This window comes from Erithacus rubecula, assembly GCF_903797595.1.
Source record: "Erithacus rubecula genome assembly, contig: scaffold_177_arrow_ctg1, whole genome shotgun sequence".
Taxonomy (NCBI): domain Eukaryota; kingdom Metazoa; phylum Chordata; class Aves; order Passeriformes; family Muscicapidae; genus Erithacus; species Erithacus rubecula.
The window spans coordinates 204,100-228,330 of NW_027636132.1; the positions used below are offsets into that span (position 1 = coordinate 204,100).

At 46.6% G+C, this 24,231-nt stretch overlaps 1 protein-coding gene and 1 pseudogene across 2 annotated transcripts; both read left to right on the forward strand.

Annotated features, from left to right (window-relative positions):
- Nucleotides 1-3,902: 3,902 nt before the first annotated feature.
- LOC306815650 lies at nt 3,903-5,141 on the forward strand (annotated as a pseudogene). The gene has a single exon. The product of its transcript is annotated as an uncharacterized misc_RNA (transcript).
- Nucleotides 5,142-6,613: 1,472 nt separating this feature from the next.
- LOC306815646 (serine/threonine-protein kinase PAK 1-like) lies at nt 6,614-12,054 on the forward strand. Its single transcript, XM_079332216.1, has 7 exons — nt 6,614-7,053; nt 7,839-7,887; nt 9,218-9,327; nt 10,167-10,284; nt 11,065-11,164; nt 11,351-11,547; nt 11,878-12,054. Exons 1-7 carry the CDS (start codon nt 7,004-7,006, stop codon nt 11,959-11,961), a joined length of 708 nt encoding a protein of 235 aa, XP_079188342.1. The 5' UTR covers nt 6,614-7,003; the 3' UTR covers nt 11,962-12,054.
- Nucleotides 12,055-24,231: the final 12,177 nt, after the last annotated feature.

Here is a 24,231-nt window from a genome sequence, read left to right on the forward strand (position 1 = left end):
GAACATTTTCTGGACTAGAAACAGCACAAAACCTACTTAATAAATACGGGAATAGTGATGAATAATACTGTTCACTAGTTCTTGGATGAAGTTAGCTTTAACCGAGATTTCACAATGAAGAGAAAATCATCTTCTGCCAAATAATAAACAGACCATCTATCTGCGGGGTACAAGAACATAGTTTCATTGTGCTCTGGATAAATTTATTGCAGAATTAAGTTAAGAATGCTAAATAAGTCTGAAGATGTAATTTTATTTCTAGTCTATTTGATTTTCTAAATTACTTACCTGAGTCATGTATGCTTACAGTTTTCCCTCTTATCAACAATGATAATTCAATATCCAGCTCATGATTATAGTACAGTTTTGAAACACCTAGTAGACAACCACAGTTTTCTTTTGTCATTTGTATGATAATTTCAAGGTGAGACATCTACATAATGCATTGGACACACGTATCCGTATATCTGTAGTTAAAGTAATATGCTTTAAATTTGGGTACATACTGATCAAGTACATATACTTAATAAAGGGATGATAAAGAGATAATGCAACTCTCCATCAATTTGAATGGTAGATGGGATAATTTTTGTTTCTTCTTGTAGCTGTTTAGTTTTAAATCTTTTAAAGCAGTATGTTTGTCTGGCAGGCCACTCATGCTATATTGTTGAATCTGGAAGGGACATCTTTTGCTGTCTTCTGACTCCGTAGCCAAAACAAAACAAAACTCCAAGATCTCAAACAAGGATAGATGAGGAGAAGAAAGAAAAATTCTCACATCAGTGATAGAAAATTGTATCTTGAAGTTAGTCTGTTAAGTTTCAGTACAGCTGGCTTATTTCCATGCCATGCATCCTTTAATTATACATATAAAACATAGTTTAAATTGTTCAGCTCCTTGAGCCTCACTAACTGTCTGGGACACTGCAGTAATCCCAGTACCCTGATGGGGTGTTGCACAACTATGACTGGTTGGAATGTAGTAAACTGGTGATGTATAAGAGAGCCTAGAAGTGAGTTGGCATGTTGCAGCTGTGCTTGCTTTGCTGGAAGAGGAAGTAAAACCAGAAAAAAACCTGTTCTTGTGGTACTATCAGCAGCTGTAAATCTGAATACTTATGGAAATCAAGGAACATGTGCTGAGTGAGGAAGGGGTGTTTTTTCCTTGATTGTTATTTAATTAATTTTTGATTGGTTTGTTATTGCTATTTGGTTTGGTTGGTTATTTCTCAGAAAAATCTATCTCAGATTCCTTTGTGGAAAAACATGATGTGTTTATGTGAAAGTGAAGATACTAGTACTGGATGATTGTATAATGATGCAAAAGCCTTTGCCTATTTTGCCTCAAAAATGCTTTCTGGAGGCACTGATCATTGACACTTAAAATATACCCTAGCTTGAAGATGGATGGGCACTGCTGACCAGGTGAGGCAAGTCTCTTGTATATGCACTAAACTAAATAGAAATGTGAAGGCATTTAGGAATGGGAAAACCAGCAAATTTCTTACAGACAATTTTTTTTTCCTTTTTTAAGCTGCTGAACTTGGAGGTCAGATGCAACTATATGTTGCATTTTCTGTCATATAATTATCATATATATAAAGTCCTGGAGAGCAGCCTCCAGTCACTGACGTCAACAGTTTATACAGCAGTTGAACTAAGGATAACCTTGGAGAACTGACCCATATTAACTTCTTAACAGTGTAAACTGCAGCTCACAACAGTTTTTGTTTTTTCATTGTCACAGAAGGGCCTCAATTGGATCAAAGAAGAATTTTGTTCAAAAAATACAAAACTCTTCTGCTGAATGTTCACTTTATTAAATTTCAAAAGATGGGATGAAACAAATCAGAGAGAATGATACTTGGCAAAGAATTTTTGCTCCCCTGCAAAAAGAAGGATGGGAAAACATCAAAAACATTCCTAGAAGAATGTGAGGAAGATACGTGATAAGTGGCATCAATTTGGGAGAGGGTTCAAAACTCTTTCTTTAACTACTTTTACTAATGACGTCTGTTAAGCAAATGCAATCCAGAGCAGTTTCAGAAATGGCAACCCTGTTCTCTTTTTGTGCACTAATGGGAAGGCATGATCTGCCTCACATCAGTGTGTGTCTAGCAGTGGACATCTGTGGTCACCATGCAGGTACTTGAGTCACATCCTGTTTCCCTTTCCTCCCTCTCCATTCCTGCAGTTCCATTTATAGATGAGTTCCCCAAAGAAGGGCTGAGTATCATCTCTCCTGTACTCACAGTCCTTTGAAGATAAATAGACAAAGAGACAGCAGAAAGAGACAGAAGTTCCTTTATCAGAGAGATTTGCTAACTCTGTTTAAGGGAGACAATTTTGAAGAGGGTGGAAGGGACAGAGGTACACCTCTGCACAAATTTGAAAAAGGCAGACATTCTACTTTCTGAACAAAATCCTGACTGTACCAGAATTTTGCACAGTATTGAACCTACAGTTTGAGAGCAAGGAGGTTATTCAAGACCCTGAAATTTTGTAATTAACTTATGTGGCCTTTTTAGGATGGTAATAAATCTTCCTGTCTATCATCCAAGAAACCTGGATTTCTTTCAGAAAGATTCCTCACTACATGTGTAATAAAACCTTAGCCTACCTGACATCCTGCCCCAAAGCAGTAAGTATAACTAATAATAAGAAGAAAAATGTCTCTCTCCGGTATTAAATAAAATCCTACACCTGTATACTGAGAACATCCATGGGTCACGTCACCCAAATTTCTATTTGACAAGGGTTGTGTGGCAGGGCACTTGTGCCTGCTCTGTAGAGGGGAGCTCTGGGGTTCCCAGACTGCCGAGGGATGGGTCTGCACTTGGTGTCTGTTGGGGCTCTGGGTGCTCAGGGCCATGCTGAGCTCCCTGCCCAGGCTGGGGCCGGCGGGCAGGGCTGGGCTGTGCCGCGCTCGGGGCTGTGACAGCACAGGGGCCGAGTCACCATGGGGCAGCTGTAAAAGGCCCCAGCGGGTGCCGCTGCCTCGGCAGAGCCTGGGCAAGCAGTGAGTGCACACGCAGTGAGGAGACAGGGCTGGGGCAGCAGCGCCGGCCCCGGGCCGTGTGTTCTGCCCTGCAGCCGGGGCCCAGCCCCTGGCGGGAGCGCCTTGCTCAGGGCACGGTGCTTGCTGGGGCAGCGGGGCGGCCTTGCTGCCTGCCAGCTGCTGGGGGCCTCTCCTTCCTGCGCCACGTCCCTGCGGCTCCTGCCCCCACTGCCTGTCTCCATTGCGGCCCCTCTGAATCCCTGCTGCGTGTCCTCCTGCAGACCATGGCTCTATTGCCATTGCTCTTTGTGCTCGTGCAAAGCCTGATGCAGTACCCCCAGCACCGGGGATGGGCTGAATGAGGCCACGCAACGGCGAATGCAGGATTGCCAGGAGCTGCTGCACCGCGAGATGGCTCGGCTGCTGCAGGAGCTGGAGCAGGGGCCCCCGGAGCAGCAGGACCAGGGCTGGGAGCTGTGCTCTTTGGTGCTCTGCACCAGTGGCCATTCTGGGCTCTTGCTGCAGTCCTGCTCCTCTTGGGCCTGTGCTTTAGCTGCAGGAGAAGGAGCCATGAGGCCAGCAGCAGTGGCAAGGACAGAGCTCCTGCAAGACCTTAGCAGACATGAGGGGAAAAGAACAGGAAGAAGACACTGTTCATCCAAAGGAAGGAGGAGAAAACATTGATGTGACATTGATGTGGAGGCAGACAACACCAGCAGCGGACATGACAGAGAAGGAAGTCCTGTGGCTGCTACAAATGAAGGAGATGACAATGATGCCATTGAAGGCAACAGTGATGCAAAGATGAAGGAAGACAGTGATGTCAAGAGTGACAATGGCCATGACTTAAAGAAAGATGAAGGATGGAGTGCTGGGAATGTGCCAGGAGACAGTACTGCTGAACGAAATGAAGATGAACCTGGAAATGTTGCTGGCAATACAGAAGGTCTAGATGAAGCAAATGAAGGAGAAAACAAGGATGTGCAGGTGGAGCGTGACAAGGATGCTGGAAAGGAAGAAGAAGGAGATGGAAATGAAGAAAAATCCTATGGTGCAAATATGAAGACAGGCAACAGTGATGATGTAAAGGAAGGTGAAGACAATGTAGATGGAAAGGAAGAATACACAGATGTGAAGGTGCAGGAAAGCAGTGATGCCAGCAAACAAAGAAACAGTGATTGGACTGAGCAGGAAGATAGCAGTGATCCTGGGAATGAAGTAGGTCGTAGTGGTTTTGCTGCAACTGAGGAAGAAAATAAGGAAGTTATAAAAGAGGATGACAATGATAGAAACAAGGATGAAAAAGAGGGTGGTGTAAATGTGGAAGGAAACAAGAATGAAGACAGAAAAGAAGCTGAACAAAGTAACGTGGCTGCCAGTGAAAAAGCAGGCAGTGATGGTGACAAGGAAGAAAGCAGCAGTGGTAGAATCAAAGACAGAGAAGACACTTGAGATGTTGGGAATAAGGAAAGCATCCGTTTAGCAGATAACATACAGTGGCCTGTGGAGGACCTGGGGAGAGGTTGCTCAGTGACAGCTGAGCTGATGGAGAGCTTCACGTGTGTCTTTGTGGACAGCAATGCTCTCTACCCGGTGCCTCAGGAAGCCATTGGGCTGGGCAGTGTCTTTGAGGGTTGGAGTCCCCGGGAGTGGGATGGGCTGTAGCGCGCGCTGGTCCCACTGAATCCCCCGCCAGGGCACGCCTTCCACTAGAGCTGAACAGCGCAGGGCAGATGGCAGCAAGGACCTTCAGTGTCTGTGTGGAGCTGGTGTGCACGTGCAAGAGGAGCAGCTGAATGGGAAGCTGATATTTTTCCTGCATAACTCGCAGGAGGAGCTGCGGCAGAAGAAGTGCAGTCTCCTAGAGACACTCTGGGCATCGGCACGCTGGCCTCCTCCTAGGCCTGCAGTCCACGTGAGATTTTTCTTGATCAAAGGACACAAGGACTTTGAGGACAGAGCCTCTGATAACAGAAATCCTGAGGAGAGAGGGGCCAGAAACAGGGAGTCAACCGAGTGGGGAAGCAAGGTGGCATCTTCCTTCCTTCCACCTGATGATCATCCACCTAAGATTCTTGTTGGAACAGGAGGGCACAAAGTCCTTACTGTGCACTCTTCACTTGGGGGATTGTGGGAGGGATGAAACTTTTATTTCCTCCTTGGCTTCCTAGCAGTTCCTTTATCCCCTGATTTGTCACCAGTCATTGGAGACAAAATGCTTCAGGGGAATTGAGTGACTGTGGGGCTGATTTCACTCTGGTCTTGGTTTAATGACTGGTAGTACTTCTACAATTCCTTCTATTGTTCATTTTGATAGGAATGCTACATTTTGGTTAGCTCAACCTCTTTGAAAAGAACAGCAGGTGACAGCACAAATAACAGAGAAAGAGATCTTTTTACTTCTCCCCCAATGTTTAAAAATTTTATTCTTAGAACAATCCTTAGGAATTAGAGAGGAAGACATCTTTTCAAAGTGCCGCAGCAGAAGAAAAACTGGATCCTTTTTTTACAGTCCCTCTCAGATATGCTAGTTGAATGCTTAGGAAATGCATCAAGGAGACACATCTATGTGGTCAGATAAAACTGCCCTGCAGGCAATTCTCAGGAGCAAACCTGCAGCCCCTCTGCTGCATGTTCCTCCCGTACCAGGCGCTTTGTCACAGCTTATGCCCAGCCCATAAATACTCTTGGAATACTAAGCACCGGCCTGAATCCCAGCACAGATCATACCCTAGGAAAGGACACCAAGGCCTTGGTGTCTCTGCAGTACAACCAACAGAGTTGCTTCTTGGAACTGGCAATAGCTGCCAGTGCAGTGCTGTCAGAGAATAACTGGTTGGGTACAGAAGTGAGCCCAGATGACTCAGTGTCTGCCATCAGCCGTTGGGACAAAAGGTGGATTGATCTCTTCCTCTGTGTGTCTGAATTCAAAGACAATGGTGTTGTGTCTTGAGTGGGGTCAACAACTCGTAGCGGGCCTCGCTCTGGCTCTGGCTTCTTCACAGTGATTGTCAGTGGCCATTTGTGGGCTTTGCCAACCTTTTTGTCATACCTGCCCTGCCACTGATGGCTGGAGTGACTGCAGAGGCTGGAGCCTTCCTTAGCTGTGAGATTTCAGCTGCCAGACCATTGCTGCAGCTTCGCCTGGGCTCGTGACAGGATCAGCATCTCATGTGGGCAGCTGTCTGTGTCAGGGCTGTGCCTGAGGAGCGGCGCTGTCCTTTCAGCTGTGCCCATTTGGAATGTCAGGGCACGTGGGCCGTGTTCCATGGGCCGAGTCCAGCGCTGGAGACTGCCGCACCTCAGGCTGAAGACAAGCAGTGTAGTTCTTCACTAGATGAGGAATGGGCAAAGTTGTCTTCAGAACTTAGCCTTTTTATAAATTAAGAGGGTCCAAGTTCTTACAGCCACTGCTCTTGGTTGTAGTATGAGCTGCTGTTCTTTAAAAATGTCAAAGCATTTTTTAGGCAAACTGCTAAGAGGTAGACCCCCCCCTCCTCTCCTGGAAATCACTTTGCAATATTCTATCTTCTCTACAAAATGCAGCTGGTGATAAAAATCCTTTCCATATCCCAGCGTGCATATAATCTTTGCAAGTATGAAATCTTGGTGAATCTTACAAGAGAGGGCCTATTCCCAAGAAGAGGAAGGGTCATGATTTTTCAGCTCTCCCACCCGTTTTTAGATGACAGCTACTTGTCTTGGTGCCTGTTCTTTTCTGATCTCTGCTCTGATGGTTTCTCCATGGCCTTAGTTTCCTCTCAGGGTAACCCTTCAAAGGAATGTGGACAATCTCACTCCATGAGGGCCACGTGTGCTACAGAGCTGCCTGTCCTGCTTGGTCTGTTGTTGTTATTATCACTGTTACGTTGGTTGTGAGTCAACTGACCATAAATTGCTCAGAGCCCCGGAGAGTGGAGCTGAGTTTCCAGTCTCCTGGAAGTCAGTATCTCTGTTTTGAAGTTTGCTTCTTGCATTTTGTTTCTTTCAGGATGTGTTGTGAGCATGGGAAATTTAGAAGAGAAATACACTGATTGGGAACTTCTTGGCAGTGGGTGAGTGCAGCCACACTCACTTCTACAGAACCATTGGGCCAGGGATTTTGTTGCTGTAATATCAAGTGGAAAAACGGACAAGCTGCAAGCCTCTTCAGACCCTGGATGTAGATCGTCCCTGCCTCAGTACTGATCACTGGGCATCCTCAAAGATAAGTGGATGCTGACAATGTCTTGCCTGCCTTAAGGAGCAGAACCTGGAAGCCCTCCTGCCCCTCAAGTGTGTGGCAGCAGTTTGCTTATTTTCCTAGAAGACATGGTTTTGTATGATTCAAAGCAATACGGCCTCACGAATGGAGGAAGGAAAAACTGAGAGATCATCTTCCCACCTGAAAGATTTCAGATAACAGCTTTCAGTAGCATTTCTTTCAAATTTTTTGTGGAAAACAATATTCAGTGGTCAGGACCATAAGAAAGATTGTGTGATGTTGCCTGAGTTATGTAGATAGAATCAAAAGAGAGTGGTGAGAGGGCCCAACAGGACTCTTATGTTTCAGTGCCTGGAAATGCATGACAAATACACAGATGAAAAAGAAAAGCCAAAGAAAATTCCAGCCTCCAAAACCTAGTGTATACATTTGAGATGTGTAGCAGCCCTTTTTCGTCCTGTTGGACCCATCTTATCTCATGGCAGAGGGCTGATGGGCTGCTGTGCTATTGGCTAAAGAGCAGACAGACCCTGGTGTGTGAGAGACACTACAGGCAGCAGAGAGCTCCTGCCTGGGCTGCCTCTTGCTCCTCAGCACTGAACAACTTCTCTGTTCTTGCTGCTGTTCTGTTTCTAGGAGTTTTGGAACCGTTTATAAGGCCTTTGACGCTGCCACAGGACAAGCGGTAAGTGCCAACAGCCCATGAGGATTTTGCAGCTCCTGAGCACTTTCCCTTGGGATGTTATCCGTGCCCAGAGCTTTGGGCTGCCTGTGTTGGCTGCAAAGGCTGTCACTTCATTCTGGACAGACTGTCCTTCCTACCTAGCTGAATGAATGCAAGGATGGCAGCAGTGTCTTTCAGAGAAGGACACGCTGGCTTGGATTTACGGGAGAAATATGCATGGATTAGCTGCTGGCAACAGCCAACATTCTGGCCTAATTCCTCTTAAGCCCAGGTTCAGACACAGATGGCATTTCCCATTGTTTTCCACCCTGTGGTTCAGCTAGAAAATATAATGCAGGACCTAAAGAAAGAGAGATCTTTCCTGGAACACAGTTTTCCATTTCATTCCAAAGGAACCTGGTACACAAACCCACACACACACAGGCCCACACCCACAAACCCACACACACACAGGCCCACACCCACACACCCTCACACATACAGATTGTTGAGATGAAGTAGATGAAGAGCCTTTAACAATACAATATTGTGTTGGCCCCTGTGGCGGTGCCATCCCATAACGGAGGTGCTATTTCTACTGTACAGGAGAAATGGTGGTGTCTTGGAGAGTCCCAGTGCTCTTTGGGGCTAAAATTTCAGAGTCCTGAATTCTCCTTTCTGTCTCTCAGCAAACATGACTCCATCTTTCTGTAGTTCATTTATCCACTTGCAGTGCTGTACTCAGGAAGTGCACGTGAAGAGAGGTCTACAAGGCATCTGAAAGCCCTAAAATCTGCTTATAATGTGGGGTATATCCATAGTGTACCACAGAAAGGATTCTTCCTTTTTACACCTACTGAATAATTACAAGTTTGAACCATGTTCAGAATATTCTTCAGCAATGCAAAATCCAAATTGAAGAAGTTAGGATGTGCTAGGATTGTAACTTTATTTTGAGATATTTTGAAGTTGTTTCTTAGACAGCATTTTCTCTCTAGTCTATGTGTGTAATTACTTTGGTGCACAAACAAGAATGGCAGCAGTTTCTGAAACACTGGTCAGGGTCCCTAGAAATGCTAATAAATTGTCAGCAGTTTCAGTTTGTTTTCACAAGACAGCAAAGAGCAAAGCTGAGCAAAATTGCTTTCGGCTAGCAAAACATGTGTAAGTTATAAAGTGATGATAAATAAAGGCCATTTGTGAAGTCAGTGTGTGCAGAGAGTGTTGGTAGCACTTTGTGGTTGATGTTAAGAGTCCCTTTTGACTGGGGTGACAGGGTGTCCTGGCCCACGAGCGGAGAAGAAAGAGGCTCTTGTGATGTCTGTTCCTAACGCTTTCAACACCATTGTAGGTGGCCATAAAGAAAATTGATCTCCAGCATCAGAGCTGTGAGGATACTTTAAAAGAAATCCTGGTCATGAGGGAAAAGAAAAACCCCAATATTGTTACCTACCTAGAAAGGTCAGTAGTTCTGCTCTTTTTCAGGATGTTCGTTTCTGTACTTGCAAGGCAGAGGTTTAAAAGCTCTTTACTCACTGGCAGAAAATTGAACTTTCTATTAAAATCAATCCACTTCTGTATGAGGCATGGGAGGAGATTGTGTTCTGTCCACATTCATGGTTCCTGGAAAGACAATTTGAGGATTGTTCCCAGAAGTGTGCCTCTCTTACTAAGCCCTCAGCGTGTATGTTCACTCGCTTCATGTTCTTTTGCTGGTTCGGGGTGTGGTTATTTCTGAGTGTCAGAGGGGGAGTGCAGAGAGAGTATCCAAGAAATTATTCCCCTTGCACTGTTCCCACTATTTCCATTGCCTTGCATGCCAAAAGATTATGACAGGAGATACATCATTTGCCAGGTTTGAAATTGCTTTTCCCATTTGTGTATAACTTTTAGGAAAGTTTTTCTACAAGGTTGTCTGCAGTGCTGCACACCCACGTGCCCTGGATGAAAGCTGGGGAAACTGCGTCTCCTTGTTGCTGGATTTAATTGTGGATGGAATTTGTGTATGAGGATGATGAAGCAGCTGCCTGGGATGTGTCTGCTTCCAGATCTATCCTTGCCATCACAAACCTGCCTTTTTCCCCTGCTTGCCACCTAAGCCGTCTCCTTCTGTGCAGATGTGCCTTCCTCATTTAGACATCACAGACTGCAAGCACTGGATAGCCTAGGTGGAGCGGGTCTTCATTTTATTCCATCTTCATTTACCAGTGACCTGGATCCAAAACTCAACATCAGGCTTTTCTTTGATATGGCCATTTAGCTGTGCACATTCAGCCCCACTTGTTGTTTTCATCTTCCAGTTACCTTGCACATGGCTATGTCTGGATGGTGCTGGAGTACATGGACGGAGGCTCCTTAGCTCAGGTGGTCAGTGAGAAAAGGATGGTTGTAGGACACATGGCAACTGTCTTTCGGGAGGTAAGGGATCCTGCTTGTGCTTTGGATGTCTTGGACAGGCTCGTCCTTTGAAAGCCCTGCTAAGTGAGTGATTCCCTGTTCAGAGCTTTCTGTGCTGCTCTTATGCTTCAGAGAAGAGCGAGAATCTGCACTGGACTGCCTGCCAGTGTCCCTGAACTTACTATAGTCTGTTCTCTTATCTGCTGTTCTTGAACTCTCTGTCCCTTTTTCATTTTCAATTTCTGCCTCTAAGTGCAAAGAATGCAATGCAGAAAGGTTCTGGATGTCCCAGTTTTAAACGAACAGCAAAGTCACAGAGAGGCTCATCTCTCTCACAGGTCTCCACTTCAAAGGATGACATGGCACCCATCATGGTGCTTGCAGCTGGAAACTGACAAATGAGCTACTTTGACCCTTGTCCTCCACTCTCCCACCTGACAGTGATCCCCTTGGTACCCAAAGCAGGGACTTTTCCTCTTTTGGAATTTCATGGCTTGTCCTCAGGATGGGGAGATCACATCCACTGTAGCATCAGCAGCGGTCATTTGGACTGGTTTTGCAGGGTGCAGTCTCTTGCAATGACTGATATTTCCCCCTCAGAAATGAATATGCCTTCCTTTGGAAAGATTCTCCTCTCCTAGGGTTGCAGCAGGAAGCTCTTCCTCTTGCCAGCACCCACTGCTCCTGTGATATCTGGGAATCTTCAGAATCTGGGAATGCTTCAGAAGCAGTTTTCTTTAAAGCATGGAATGCAATCAGATTAGGGTAACTTTTGTGCTCCTGTTTCTTCTTCTCTCTCAGTGCCTGCAAGACCTGGCTTTCCTTCATGCCAACCGGGTGATCCACAGAGACATCAAAAGCAGCAACATCCTTCTGGGCCGGGATGGCTCCGTCGAGTTGGGTGGGGGCTCTTGATCAGGCTCCGCGCTCTGGGGAGGCGGTGTGGGGCTGCTTTTGGGTGGCTGCCAGGTGCCCGCCAGTGGTGCTGCTGAGAGCGCACAGGGCACTCCTGCAAGCTTATGAGCCTTAGAGTGAGGAACTCTTTTCCTTAGTTTCCTACTTGAAGCAGTGTTTGTTTTTCTCTCAGCTGATATTGGCCTCTGTGCTGTGCTCATCCATGAACAAAGTAAACGGAGGTCGGTGGTCGGGACCACTTGCTGGATGGCACCTGAGCTTGTGAGAGGAGAGCCATACGGCCCCAAAGTGGACACCTGGTCCCTTGGCATCGTGGGAATAGAAATGGCCAAAGGAAGGGCTCCTTATATTTGGAAAACCAAGGAAAGGGTAAGGTGCAAATACGCTCAGATACCAGTGTCCTCCTGGTCCATCATCATTAGACAAAATCCCATTCCCACAGCTTGAACTGGTTCCCCCAAGACCCACTTGTAGAAATTTCCCTGTGGTCCGCATAAGCTTCCAAGGCAAGAGTTGTTGAAGGTTGGAATAGCTGGGGCTGCACTGGGGCCTTTTCTCTTTTGGGAGGGAAGGCTCATCTCTTACCATCTGCTAGGCAAGAAATTGCCACTGCAGACTGCTGGTTAAAATATGGGGTCTAGGTGAGCACTTCAGGATATGGAAGGATCACATAGAGTCTCCTGTTTCCTTTTCCTTCAGGCCAAATATCTGATAGGCAAGCGAGGGGCATCAGATCTGCACAAGCTCAAGCTGCCCTCTGGCTTGTCTGAATTTCTGGGCTGATGCCTGCAGATGGATGTGGACAGGCGAGGCTTTGCCCAGGAACTTCTGCAGGTACAATGCAAAGCAGCTGCAGGCCAAACAGCTGCTCCCTGTCAGACTTTGATCCTTGGCCAAAATTCAGGGCATCAGATGGATGGCCCTCCCCCCCGCCCATAGTAATCTGTGCTCTGGGTGCTTTTCAGATGAAAACTAAGTAGGGTCCAAAACCGGTTAGAAGGGACAAGTGAAGGTCCCAATTTAGTCCTCTTCCCCTGTCACTGGCAAGGACATCTTCAAGTAGCTCAGGTTGCTCAGAGCCGCATCCAACATGTCCTTGAATGTTGCCAAGTGTGGGGCATCTCCCAGGTCTCTGGGTAACCTGTGTCAGTATTTAAGCACTCTCCTGGTAAAGCATTTCTTCCTTAGAGCCAATCTCAATCTACTTTCTTTTAGCTTAAGACCATTTCCTCTTTTGCTCTTGCAATTGGCCCGGCCAAAAGCTGTGTCCCCATCTCTCTTAGAAGCCCCTTTAAATATTGAAAGGCCACCACATTGCTTGCCCTTCTGCAGGCTAAGCAAGCACAATTCTCTCAGCCATTCCTCAGAGGGCAGCTCACACCTTCTTGTCAGTTCTGAGGCCCTCTTTTGATCTTGGGTGGTGTATTCAGATTTTCCTGGTAGCAAAGGAACTGAAGTATTGCAGTGCTGGGGATGAAGGCCTGCAGTGGGGCTTGGCGAGCACAGTGGAAGCAGTCCCTGCCAAGTGGTTTTGGATTATTCTGTGGGGGCAGTGTTGGGGTGACTGTGAGCATACAAGGGCACCCAGCTTCTCCCTCCTGCCCGACTCTTAGAGGTTTCTGCCAGCCAAAGAGTTACAGCTGAGCAGGATTGGTGCCAGCCCCATGTGCTGCCTGGCCCACTCAGGGAGATGAGAACCGCTGCAGGTTTGCTGCCAGGTTTTGTGGCAGACAGGGAGCTGGTGACCAGGCCACTTCCTTGCCTGCCCTTGCTGTGGAGGAAGATGCCAGTCAGCACAGGGGATGGGGGCATGCCAAGGCAGACACTGCTCTTCCTGCAAGCCAGAGCTGAGTCCATCTGCGCTCTGCCTCTTGTGTCTGTGTGTTTCTGGGCTCCAGAGGAATCCAGCTTGACCCTGTTAAAATTTAATTTTAGAAAATCATGGTTCATTTTTCCTTTGTCTCTTTTACATTGGTTTCATTTCTCTCTTTTTCTCTTTGGGCAGCATCCATTTCCCAAATTAGCAGAGCCTCTCCAGCCTCTTCTGAAGCCTGGTTGCTGTCATCCCTGCAGCAAAGTGATGCAGGAAGCAAGAGATGACCAGGAGCACTTCAGCATTACTTTCTCCAATGCCAGCTCGCAGCCACATTCAGAATAAAAGTCCTGGACACCCCCAAGCCTGTTGTAAGATTCCCTTCCTTGTCACCCAGGGAATACTGTTCATTTCTTGTTCATTTCTGAATTGTCGTTCCTATCTTAAGGATGGAAAGTCCCTCCTGTGGGCATTCTGGTGTGGTTTGAAATTGGGAAAAGTCTCTTCCCTTTATTATTAACTCCAACCTCCACTGCCTTTGGAATACCGCCACTGGCCACATTTTGCCCTGCCATAGACATGCGAATAAGGAAGAAAGGGCAATTGCCTTTCCACCTATAAGACAATGAAGAGCAGGTCAGTCAAAACATCCCGTGGATTGACATGCTTTCAACTCTGCACATAGAGGCTTTTGGTTCCTGCCCAATGCAGTGGACACTGAGGGCTGCCCAGTGCCACAGGCTGGTGTGACCCTACTGCAAACAGGAGGCAGTGGCAGGTGGTTGTTTCCAAAGCCATATCCTTCAGGGGTGGTGTGCTCTGTGTGTGTGTGTCCTTTGTCCAGCCCAGCCCCAGACCTAGGGATCAGATGCACGCACTGCTGCTGCTGCTGCTGCTGCTGCTGAAGTCAGTGAGGATTTGATGGGCAGCTTCCGTCCCAGCGGAACTGGTCACTTGTGAAACTGGGTGCTGATGGTGTCCTGCAGTTTTCTGGGCTGCATGGGGGTGAGGGAGCTGTCCCTTGTTGTTATTCTCCACCAGGGAATGCTGGAACTCGACCCATGGCCAAAGTTGTGACAGACTGAGCCAAGTGATGCTGATATTGCATCTAAGACTCAGCTACTGATGCCCGCTGAGCAGCGTCACAGGCAGTACGGCGAGGGCCTCCAAGGAGAAAGGGCTGGCAACTGCTCTGTGGACTTGCTAATGCTGCTGAGTCCACAGGCCAGGAAACAAAGAGGAAAAAAAACCCCACTTAGACAAGTCCCCAGACTAGGTGAGGACAACGGGAAGAAGAGGACACCCACAGCCATCTGCCAACTGTACAAGAAGAAGGCAAAAAGAAAATATACCTGCATAACTCTCCAGACCATAGCAAAAAAGGGGGGAAAAAAAGACTTGCACATGTCTGCAGAACTTAGAGTTGCATAGCAAAAGACAAAAAAGGGACGTCTGCATTTGTCCACAGATTTTACAACATCAGGCAACAAAAAGGATCCCCTTGACAGGGCGCAGACTGTCCCAAAGCAGCACAAACCCCCTTGTAGTACATTACCCATAGCTTGAAGGATCCAGGAGGAATACAAAACAGGCACCAAGCACACACACCCTGTACTTTGTCCATCAATGCTTCTGGCTAAAACCAGTTGCCTGAATTGGAATGCCTGTTATCCCTGCCCATTCACTAACATCAACCAGAAAACTGTAGAGCTCCCTGAAGGAAGAATGAATTTAGAGGGGGAAAAATGCTGAGTAACAAACACCCACAAGTGTCTGCCTGACACTGGAACAGCGTTTGTGTTGTCGATATGGCAGGGACACATCCTCTGCACGGGGCAGTTCCCATGTCCTGTGCATGGCAGGGGTGCCCTTGGAGTGGCTCTCACAGTGTGGGTGCAGCCATGGGCACATTTGCCCATTCTCTCCACTTCCACCACCTCCCAAGCCAGCCGTTCTCTTGAAAACGTTCTCTGTCCAACACTGAAGGCACTCCTGAGGCCTTTGCAGAAACCAACTCCCTTGCGCTTGTAGGAAACCTGCAAGGTCAGATTCCTCCATGGATGTGGGTTTGAAAAGTCTGTCATGCCCATGGTGGATATGTGCTGCATCATACTGCATTTTTCAGTCATTTTCTGCATTATAATTTCTGGCCTGTAGGAGTTCAGTAGATTGATCCTGGTTTTCCTGAGCTAACTTAGTCCACTCTTTTATGGACCGCACAGCTCACAGAACTGCAAACTCCATGGGGGCTGAGGAGAGTTGCAAGCACCACATGGGACAAATGATACAAAGTGCAGGTTCTGTGGAATTCTCCTCCATCATTTTGCTCTAGACCTCCTCATAACACGCCACAGCAAGGAGCAAACAGGTGCCAGTGCCACAGGTAACAGGAGAAGGCTGCAGGTCAAGAACAGGAGTTCAGTTCATGGCTGCAGGAAGCAGAGGAATTTGCAAGGCAGCTGAGTGCTTGAGATGGTGGAGGCCTGCCGAGCTGCCTGCTCTTGTCTTGGTGCTGAAACCCTGAGCTTCAGTGCTCTTGAGAAGAAGTTGGGATGAAATCCTACTGGAATCAGCATTTCTTAGAGGGACTGACCTTTTCTGAAGAACAGCTTCCATTCCTCATCTTTTTAACAATTAACCCAGGCCATGTTTTAGAAAAGATGCACCTAAGTGAGTCTTTGGAGTTTCTGAAAGGGACAAAGCCCTGTGACAGAAGGCAGCATTCCTTAGCTGCTCCCAGGGGGAAATCTTAACAAACTGAAGACACCTGCATAAAGGAGGGAATACAACTGTGAGCCCTGTTGGCCTGCAATAACAAGGTCCTGGATATGAAGGTAAGGGGCACATAGTGTCCTCATATTGTAATGCTGCATCTTTCAGGGAAGCAAAGGAATCCTGCCCCCACCTGTTAGGATCACAGCCTGGGAATTAAGGCTGGGAGCCAGCCTCTCTGTTTTGGATTCTTTCTTGTCTTCTCTTGGACAGCAGCTCCTTTTAACATCAGGAGAACCTGCCCCCAGTCTGCAGGAAAGGCATTGCAGGAAGCCTGGAGAGGAGGCTCTGGTGCTAGAGAAGGCTTTGTGCCCGGCCAGCTCAGCGCAGCACTGGCAATACCAAGTGCCTAAATGCTGCCCTCCCTGGGGAGATTCCCTTCCCGGGCAGCCCGCACTCACGCTGTCCGTGCCCCGGCTTTGTGCGTTGCGCACGGACAGCCCTGGCCGCGGCTCCGCGCTGCTCCGCAGCTGCCCGAGGCCCTCCCCCCTCACAGAGGGGCCCCACCCCGCCTCAGGCACCCCCTGGCGGCTGCCCCGCCCCGCCCGCCCTGCGCAGGGCCCTTCCCTTCCCGTTGCGCCCCCAGCTGCAGCCGCCCCTCACTGCAGGCACGGAGCAGCGAAGGGAATGTTGAGCTTTCTCTCAGGGTCAGAAGGAGACAAATCTTTTAAATGAGCTTTCAGGAACTTTATTGATTTTCAATCCTAGGCTATATTCCTTCTCTGGAATCCTTTTCAACCATCTTCTTGAAGCTGGTTGTGCAGTTTATCATCCTGATGTGATTATCACAGTCTTCCTTTCTCTTCTTCACTGAAATTATAAGTGGCACCAGGATGGAAGGAGGTTTAGATATCTTTAAAGGTGTTCAATCACAAAATGCTCCTGGATATCTTCAAGTACGGGGTGTCAACATCACTGGTGTGGAGACAATTGAAGAAGTTCTAAAATACTCTCCAAGGAAGAAAAGGACATTCACAGCGCTTTTGAATGTTCCCAAATATTGACCTCCTTCTATCTGTTTCATATCCTTCCCCAAAAAAAAGTTCATGGTATTGCTGGCCACACTTCTAGTCTGTCAGCTGAATAAATAAACAGCAGCAAACTTAGGATGAGGATTAGACATCAATAGATGGTCTCCTAGGTCTGTGTAGGGATCAACATCTATGTCACTAAAAAGACTGATTGGAGCAGATAATTTAGGAGAAAAATACCAAACTGACAGAGTTTGCATATGGACACATTCAACCAATTTCTCTTTAAATTCTGCTGAAGTACCTTGCCTCCAACGCTTCTCTAATTGTTTTATAAAACACTTACAAATATCTCAATATTTCTTGGCTCACTGACAAGGTGAAAACAAGATCTACAGGCAGTTTTGGGATGTGCTCCAGCTGACATCTTGAAGCAGCACATATGCATACCTCTGTAACTTCTGTCACGGTGTGACTAGGGGGTTTGCCAATTTTAAATATTTAATTTCCTCTAGAGATAGGATTTAGGAGTAAAGACAACGCAGGCTTAAAACTTAAAAAGGTACAAGAAGAAATTTATTAATAACACAAAAAAACAATTCAGAAAAAGATTTCTAGATTACTCCCTCCTCCTTCATTCCACATTTCTTACCAACCACATACAGAGAACACTTCAGTCAGTTATCCACTCAAATAATAATTTCAGTTCACTTTAGAGAGAAAAGTTCCTTTTTTCTGCTTTAGACTTGGAAGGTGTCTTCACCTTCACAGTCTGCATTCGCCGGGCACCTACAGAACTATGAATTTTGCTCTCATTCCCACAGTCCTTCCAGAGCCGTGTTATGGGTTACGATGGGGTGCTACTTTTAAAGGCAGGCTGCTGAAAAACAAAATTCTCTTAATCTCCTACTCTATCAAATGTCTCTATTCATATTCCAGTCCCAAAACAGAGAGCTCCATTTCCCGAGGCAAAAAAAGTCTTCATCTCAAGCACCCATCCTCCCCAAGTATATTTCACCGTTTAAAGGAATTTTAGTGAAGTCACAGTCCCCTCATAGCCCCACAAAATAAAAGGTTTTCAGCTACTTATCAGTTGCATCTTTTCAATCTCTTCCCATCAGGAACTTTGTCTTCATTCCACTGACCTCTGTGGACCCCATGCTTTATTCCTTCTCATTAAGGGGTTCAGGAGATGGAGAATCTTATCCAGGCATGAAGAAGTTAAAATTGTATCCAGGTCATTAAGAGAAAACATGCAGCTGGTGCCGGGGGTCATGCGGCCCCGCCGAGCCAAGCCGGGGCCAGACTAAGGGCTCCCCGCAGAGCCGGAGCCGGGCCGTGCCCCAGAGCGAGCCCGGAGCCGGGCCGGGCCCTGGCCAGAGCCCACCGCTCCTCCGGAGATCGGAAGCCGAAAGACCCCCCAGCACTTGAGCCACTGGGATTCGTGAAAGCGAAATAACTTTGCATTGGTTTCCCGAGCTGTCCATCACCAAATCAGTTCTCTGATTGGTGCCAGCAGCTCACAGGAGAAGTCCCGGGAAGCGGGACAGCCCCCTCCATTCCTGGACCATGTGGAGCTTTCCCTGAGGGGAAGCCAACCTTCCCCCCAAGCACGGGAAACCAACACACCTACCAAAACAAGGATTTGGGAATGGGGTTGTCCAAAATTCTATTCCTTTGACAGCATGAGGCAAAGAGTTTAAATTAACAAGAGAGTTCAGAAAACATCCCTCTACTTATCATAAAATTTTCAGTTTGCCACAATATTTTCTTTAAATAAGTACAATTTCATAGTAGACGTACTGGGCTTCCACCGTCTAGTGAAAAAGTTTATTTCAGTGGACAAACCTAAGGCTTGAAGAAAAGAATTGACCAGAACAGCACACTCCAAATGCTGTATAAACAACAATGAGAGAAGGAGTTATCAACAGTGAAATTTCTATATTGTTCAAGGTCAAAACTAACTTCTTTCAACTCCTTACACTTACTAATCTTCTTTGAACTAATCCTACATTTTAAAGAAACAATCAACTTCTCAGTGCAAATGTAATCTCCTATAAATGCTAACTTAAGTAATCCTGAAAAAACAGTCTCAAAATTTGAAATAAAAACCCCATGTTCAGAGATTTCATCAAGCTGAAGCACGTGTGGTTCCAGGACTCCACTTATTCCTTGTCAAATTCAGATATTCATCTCTGAATATGGGACAGCTTTTTGTGGAGGCACTGGCACCTGCCCTTCATTTCAGGGCAGCTGGGGCTATCCTGTGAAGGAGAAAGCAAAAGAAAATTAGGCCATGCAAACATTTCTGCAGAGTTTGGATTCTGGTGTCCTTTGCTTTAAAAAATCCTTGAGCCGGACTGAGCAGTACCCACGGCCCTGCAGGTCTGGTGTCACACATACCTGTTGTAACTGCTGAAAATCTGCTAGGATTTAATGAAGCAGCATCTTCAAGAAAAGAACTATGAAGAGTATTTCATTACCATTATAAAATGCAAACCTAGGTAAAACACTAAAAATACCCTCAGTTTGACTCTAGAGATTTTCTTCTCTGTGAGCCACCACTCTCCTGAAGGTTTGCAAATGCAAATTCCCCACACCCAGCTTCAGCCAAGATTTGCAATTTAGCCTCTCAATAGGGAATAGAAGGAGCACATGCTCTAGGACTGTGCTTGGGACACGCCTCACCGTAGTGTTTTTTCACAGACCCCTCAAACTGGGGTTTTTGTGGGCAGGGTCTTGCAAAAATCAGACTCAGCCCGAGCAGTGTCTGAGCATATATGCCAATTCTGCAGTTTCCCTTTGTCTCCCTGAGCAGCTCCAGGGAATCCAAAACTCTGCTGTGATGAGGCACAACCTTCATGGTTTTATCTTTCTTTACCAGGCTTTGGAGCCTGGAATCAGAGATTTCCACTGTCCATGAAACTGTATAAAATCCTTGCTGATCTTGTCAAACTTAGGATGTAAATTCCTGTATTGAAGTCATCCTTGTAGTGCTGGTATGGCTCCAAGGGGACGATGACTATGTATTTTCAAGTGGAAAAAAATAGAACTTTTTTCTGTAAATGAACTCTAAGAGAACATTCTAATATGTTTCTCTTCCACAAAGCACATTGTAGTGTTACACCAAGCATGTCATATCCCTAGTAAATCTGTTCTCTCCTTTTCTTCACAGTCGATGACTCTTGGCTGACAGGGACAAGCTGTAGTCTCTGACTGATTTGTTCTGTTTGACTCGAGGTGGAAGTGTTGACATCTCACCTGCCAGCCTGTGAAGATGTCCTGCAAATGACTGGAAACAACGAGCCCCATTGTCTGTGTGAGGCACAGGAGTTATCCCTACTGGAGATGCTGCAGGTTGGGCACGTCCTGAAGATGGTGCAGGAGAAAAGAACTCAGTGGGAAGAGGTAGAACATTTGAACAAGTGTGTCTGCAGCCCTTAGAGGGGGAAAGGAATCCTTGGGAAAAAAGTGGAATGGTCATTGTGGCAGTCATCCTTCAGAAAACCCATGAAAATGAAATAAATCTGGCCGTGAACTCGAGTAAAACCAGCCTTTGGTTTTGACCCATTCAGTTTGAGAAGTGGACATCCAAATAATTCATTTTAAGAGCTCTGCATGTGGCTGACAACATCTTCCTAAGGGCTTGCATTTGAAAAGAAATCTCAAAGTGATCTCTGCTCACCATCTTTCTGACACAAACTCATTACTTGTCTCAGATCTGCACAGGCTCTGTTACTGAACCTGCTGCGGCAGCAGCATTGCCTAAAGGAGCCTTTGTTCCCCAGCCTGAGAAGAGGAGCCTGGGCAGTTTGTTCATCTCCAGCACTGACCCAGCTGCTGCTCATCAACAGGACACTGAGGAGAAGTACTTGCAGCTACTGAGTAGGTCTTGTGTATCTCTTGTCTGAGGGACAGTGTGTTGTGTGCACGTGTCAGCATAGCTGTACCTAATGTTCCTCCTCATTTTGGTGTCACAGGGATATTTAGGACACCCCAGAGGAGCTGCTGTAGAAAATAACTCTCTGTGCTGGCCACCTGTGCTGCAGAGCTGTCTGTCTGGTTGTTGTTGTTGTTACCCAGCCAACCACAAATGCTTTAGAGACCCACACAGTGGGGCTGTCTTTTTATATCTTCTGGAAGCTGAGATCCCCACTATAAAGTCAGCATCTTGCATATTGTTTCCTCAGGGAAAATAGTGAACATGAGTTCTGCAGTAAAGGCACAAGAAGCACAGACTGGTGCCAGCCTGCAAACTGCACTTGGGACAGTGTTTGTCCTTCTCAGCTGCCAGAAGGAAGGCGAGGAGGGCAGCAGATCCTTTGAGAGAAGGACGCGCTCACTCGCTCTCACTTGCTGAAACAAAGGTGGTGCCTTAGAGCATCTCACTGCTCTTTGGGGCTACAGCTTCAGAGCTGTGTTCTCATTTTCTGCTGTCAGCAAATACATCTGAATGTTCCTGGTAGTTCCTTAGCCACCTGCAGTGCTGCACTTGGGAACTGCACATAGGGAGAGATCTGCAAGGCGTCCCTAAAAGCCCTAAGCCCTGCTTGTAGCCCAGGATGTATTCACAGAGTCTCAAGGCAGGGATTACTTCTGAATCCCAGACAGAGCAGCAGAGAGTGTGGTCAGAGCTTTGTGGTTTGTAGTTGAGGCATATTTGTTACCAAGAGGACAACGCAACATATCAGTGGCTACATGTCCTGAAACCGGTCTCCAAGGGAGCAGAGAAATGGGCTGTTGGAATGTCAGTTCCTAATTACTCCAATGTCTAATCACAAGGTACTTTGGCTCAGCTCAGCTGTGTCATTGCAAAATCACTCACTCCGTGTGCTCTCTGGTCCCCTGCCACCAACTTCCCAAGTTTCTGATTTTCAATGTCATTTTAGGTGGCCATAAAGAAAATAAATCTCCACGGACTGAGGAAGAAGGAACTTAAAGTCAGTGAACTCATGGTCATGAAGAAGAATAAAAATCCCAAACTGGTCAATTGTTTAGACTGGTGAGTTGTTGTGCTTTTGTCCCATGATTCTTTGTTTACATGCTGTAAACATGTAAGGTAAAAACCCACTTTGGTCACTGGCAGAAAATACAGCTGGTAATTATTAGCAAATTATTATTGTTCTCCTCATCCCGAGTAGATGGGGAAGAGAGTTCATCTTGTCTGCATGAATATTCCCTGGCAAATGTAGTGTGAAAATTGTTCAAAAACCTGGATCAACAGTATCTTACTAAATCAATAGCTTGTAATTTCACTGCCACCCCATTGTTTTGGGGCTTGATTTATCTCAAATGCCTTCTTACATGTGGATAAACTAGCAAGATGTCCCTTGGATTGTGTCCTATGGGGTAGAGGGCTGTCCCCAACAATACTTTTTAGGGTTCGCAGATATCAAGGCAAAAGTGGCAAAATAAAAGAAGAGTGGTACGACAGCCACGACTTAGCAACATGAAGCACTTTAATAATAATGAAAGTAAATGTGGGATGAGGCTAAAAAATCCCAATACAGACCAAGCTGATAAGGTCTCTTCAGGAGCCAGTGGTCGAAGACAGAGATACAGGGAGGTCCAGGATATAAATATGGGACAAGAGAGAGGGTAGAATTGAGGTTACGGTCCAATGGGTATAGGGGAAAGTGCTGCAGAGGTGGAGTAAGGGAAGGTAGGGTCCAATGGGATAGGCTGGGTGGAACACTGCACCAACTGAGGGCCAATGGGGATACAAGAAAGGGAGAACTTTCTAGGAACTGGAAGTGGTGATAATTATCTGGGAAATGAGGATTAAGATTGAGGTATTAACATAGGCAATTACATAACTCTTTGGAACACTTTTCTGGGATCACAACTTAAACAAATGCCTCCCAAGGTTTAGGGTTGGGGCGGAATTCTTCTTCACTGATGGTTGCTTGATCTGGAATGCTGGTCAGGCTGACTCCCACAGTGTCCCCATTTTTCCATTGCTGTGCATGCCAGGGACACTAGGTGCTTTTTTTTCCAGAAACACACAGTGTGACACTGTTACTAAACTGCATTTTTTCACTTGCTGGCCATCTTACACATCTCTTTCAGAGACGTGTCATTCTCCTTGAGACTGCACAAACTGCAAACACTGCACAGCCTAGAGGGAATGTCTATTCCTTGTATTCTGTCCTCATCACAAAGAGATGCGGGAACAACCATCAACCCTTGTCCTATCCAAACAGCAACGTTCATGTTCATGCATGTTCATATCACTGCCCTTGTTTCCTTCTTTCAGCTGCCTTGTGGATGAGGAACTCTGGCTGGTTATGGAGTACATGGATGGAGGCACTCTTAGCAATGCCATCAGCAAGACCTTCCTGTGTGAAGATGAGATGGCAGCTGTCGGTCGGGAGGTCAGGGATCCCACAGGTGCTTCCGAGGTCCTGGGCAGGGCTAAGAAACTAGGGGTCTGGGAAAGTGGGGCTCAGAACTGGAAAGGTTTCATGTGCCAAGCTTTGTTTCTGTGTTGCTGGTATGTTATGTGGAGGCAGGAGCATCTCAAGTGAATTGTCTGACAGTGCCCCAGAATTCACTCTTCTCTATTCCTGTACTCTTAAGTCCTGCTGTTGTATTCTCACTCCATCTCTTGTATTTTGTTTGCTGTTCTCTACCCTGCCTCTTTAAATGTTTGCCTGGAGCCTGTCTGCACTGCATTTCTTGCCTGCAAAAGCAAAGCTGCTTGTGGCAGGACTTGAAACAAACAGCAAAGAAAAAAGAGAGGCTCTTTACTCACACTTCTCAGCAGAAGAGTTAGTAATGCACAAAAATGCTGTTTGTTACTGAGCACATCCACTGCAGGAGCAGTCATCCTGGCTGGTCTGCAGGGGACATTTACTCCACAACCAGTTTAGAATTCTAGAGTAGGATTGTAGAGTAGGATTATAGAGTAGGAATATGGAGTAGGATTGTAGAGGATTACAGAGTAGGATTGTAAATAAATGCATTTTCTGAAACCTCAACTCATCTGAAAGATACTTTTCTTTCTCATTGTGTATCAGAGACTGAAATGTTATAAGTTTTGACTTAAACATTTTCTTGAATGACTTTTAGAACTGGATTACAACAGCTGCACAGAATGCCACCATATCCTGAACAGGTCTTTGGGGTGAGGCCCTGTACTGTTCACTGATGAAGATAAGATAAAACTCAGGAGTTGGGAACACTCACAAGGCACAAGCTTAGCACCTTTGGGGAGGAGACAAGAGCCACAAGGCTGTCAGCTGCCAGGCTGGCACAGAGCCTCGCACCAAAGGGTGGGCAGGGAGAAGCTTTGGGTGTGTGTTGGGAGCCTCTGGCGAGAGGCTCAGTGAGCGCCCATTCTCCAGTGTGTAGACCAGCCCTGCTGTGGGGTCCTTCACCCGGGGAAAGCTCATCCACAGCAGAGGGGTGACATAGCCCATGTCACCAGTTGACATGAAGTTGGTGCATCAAGGATCTCCATTTCTTGCTTCCTTCTAATTTTTACTGTTTCCAATT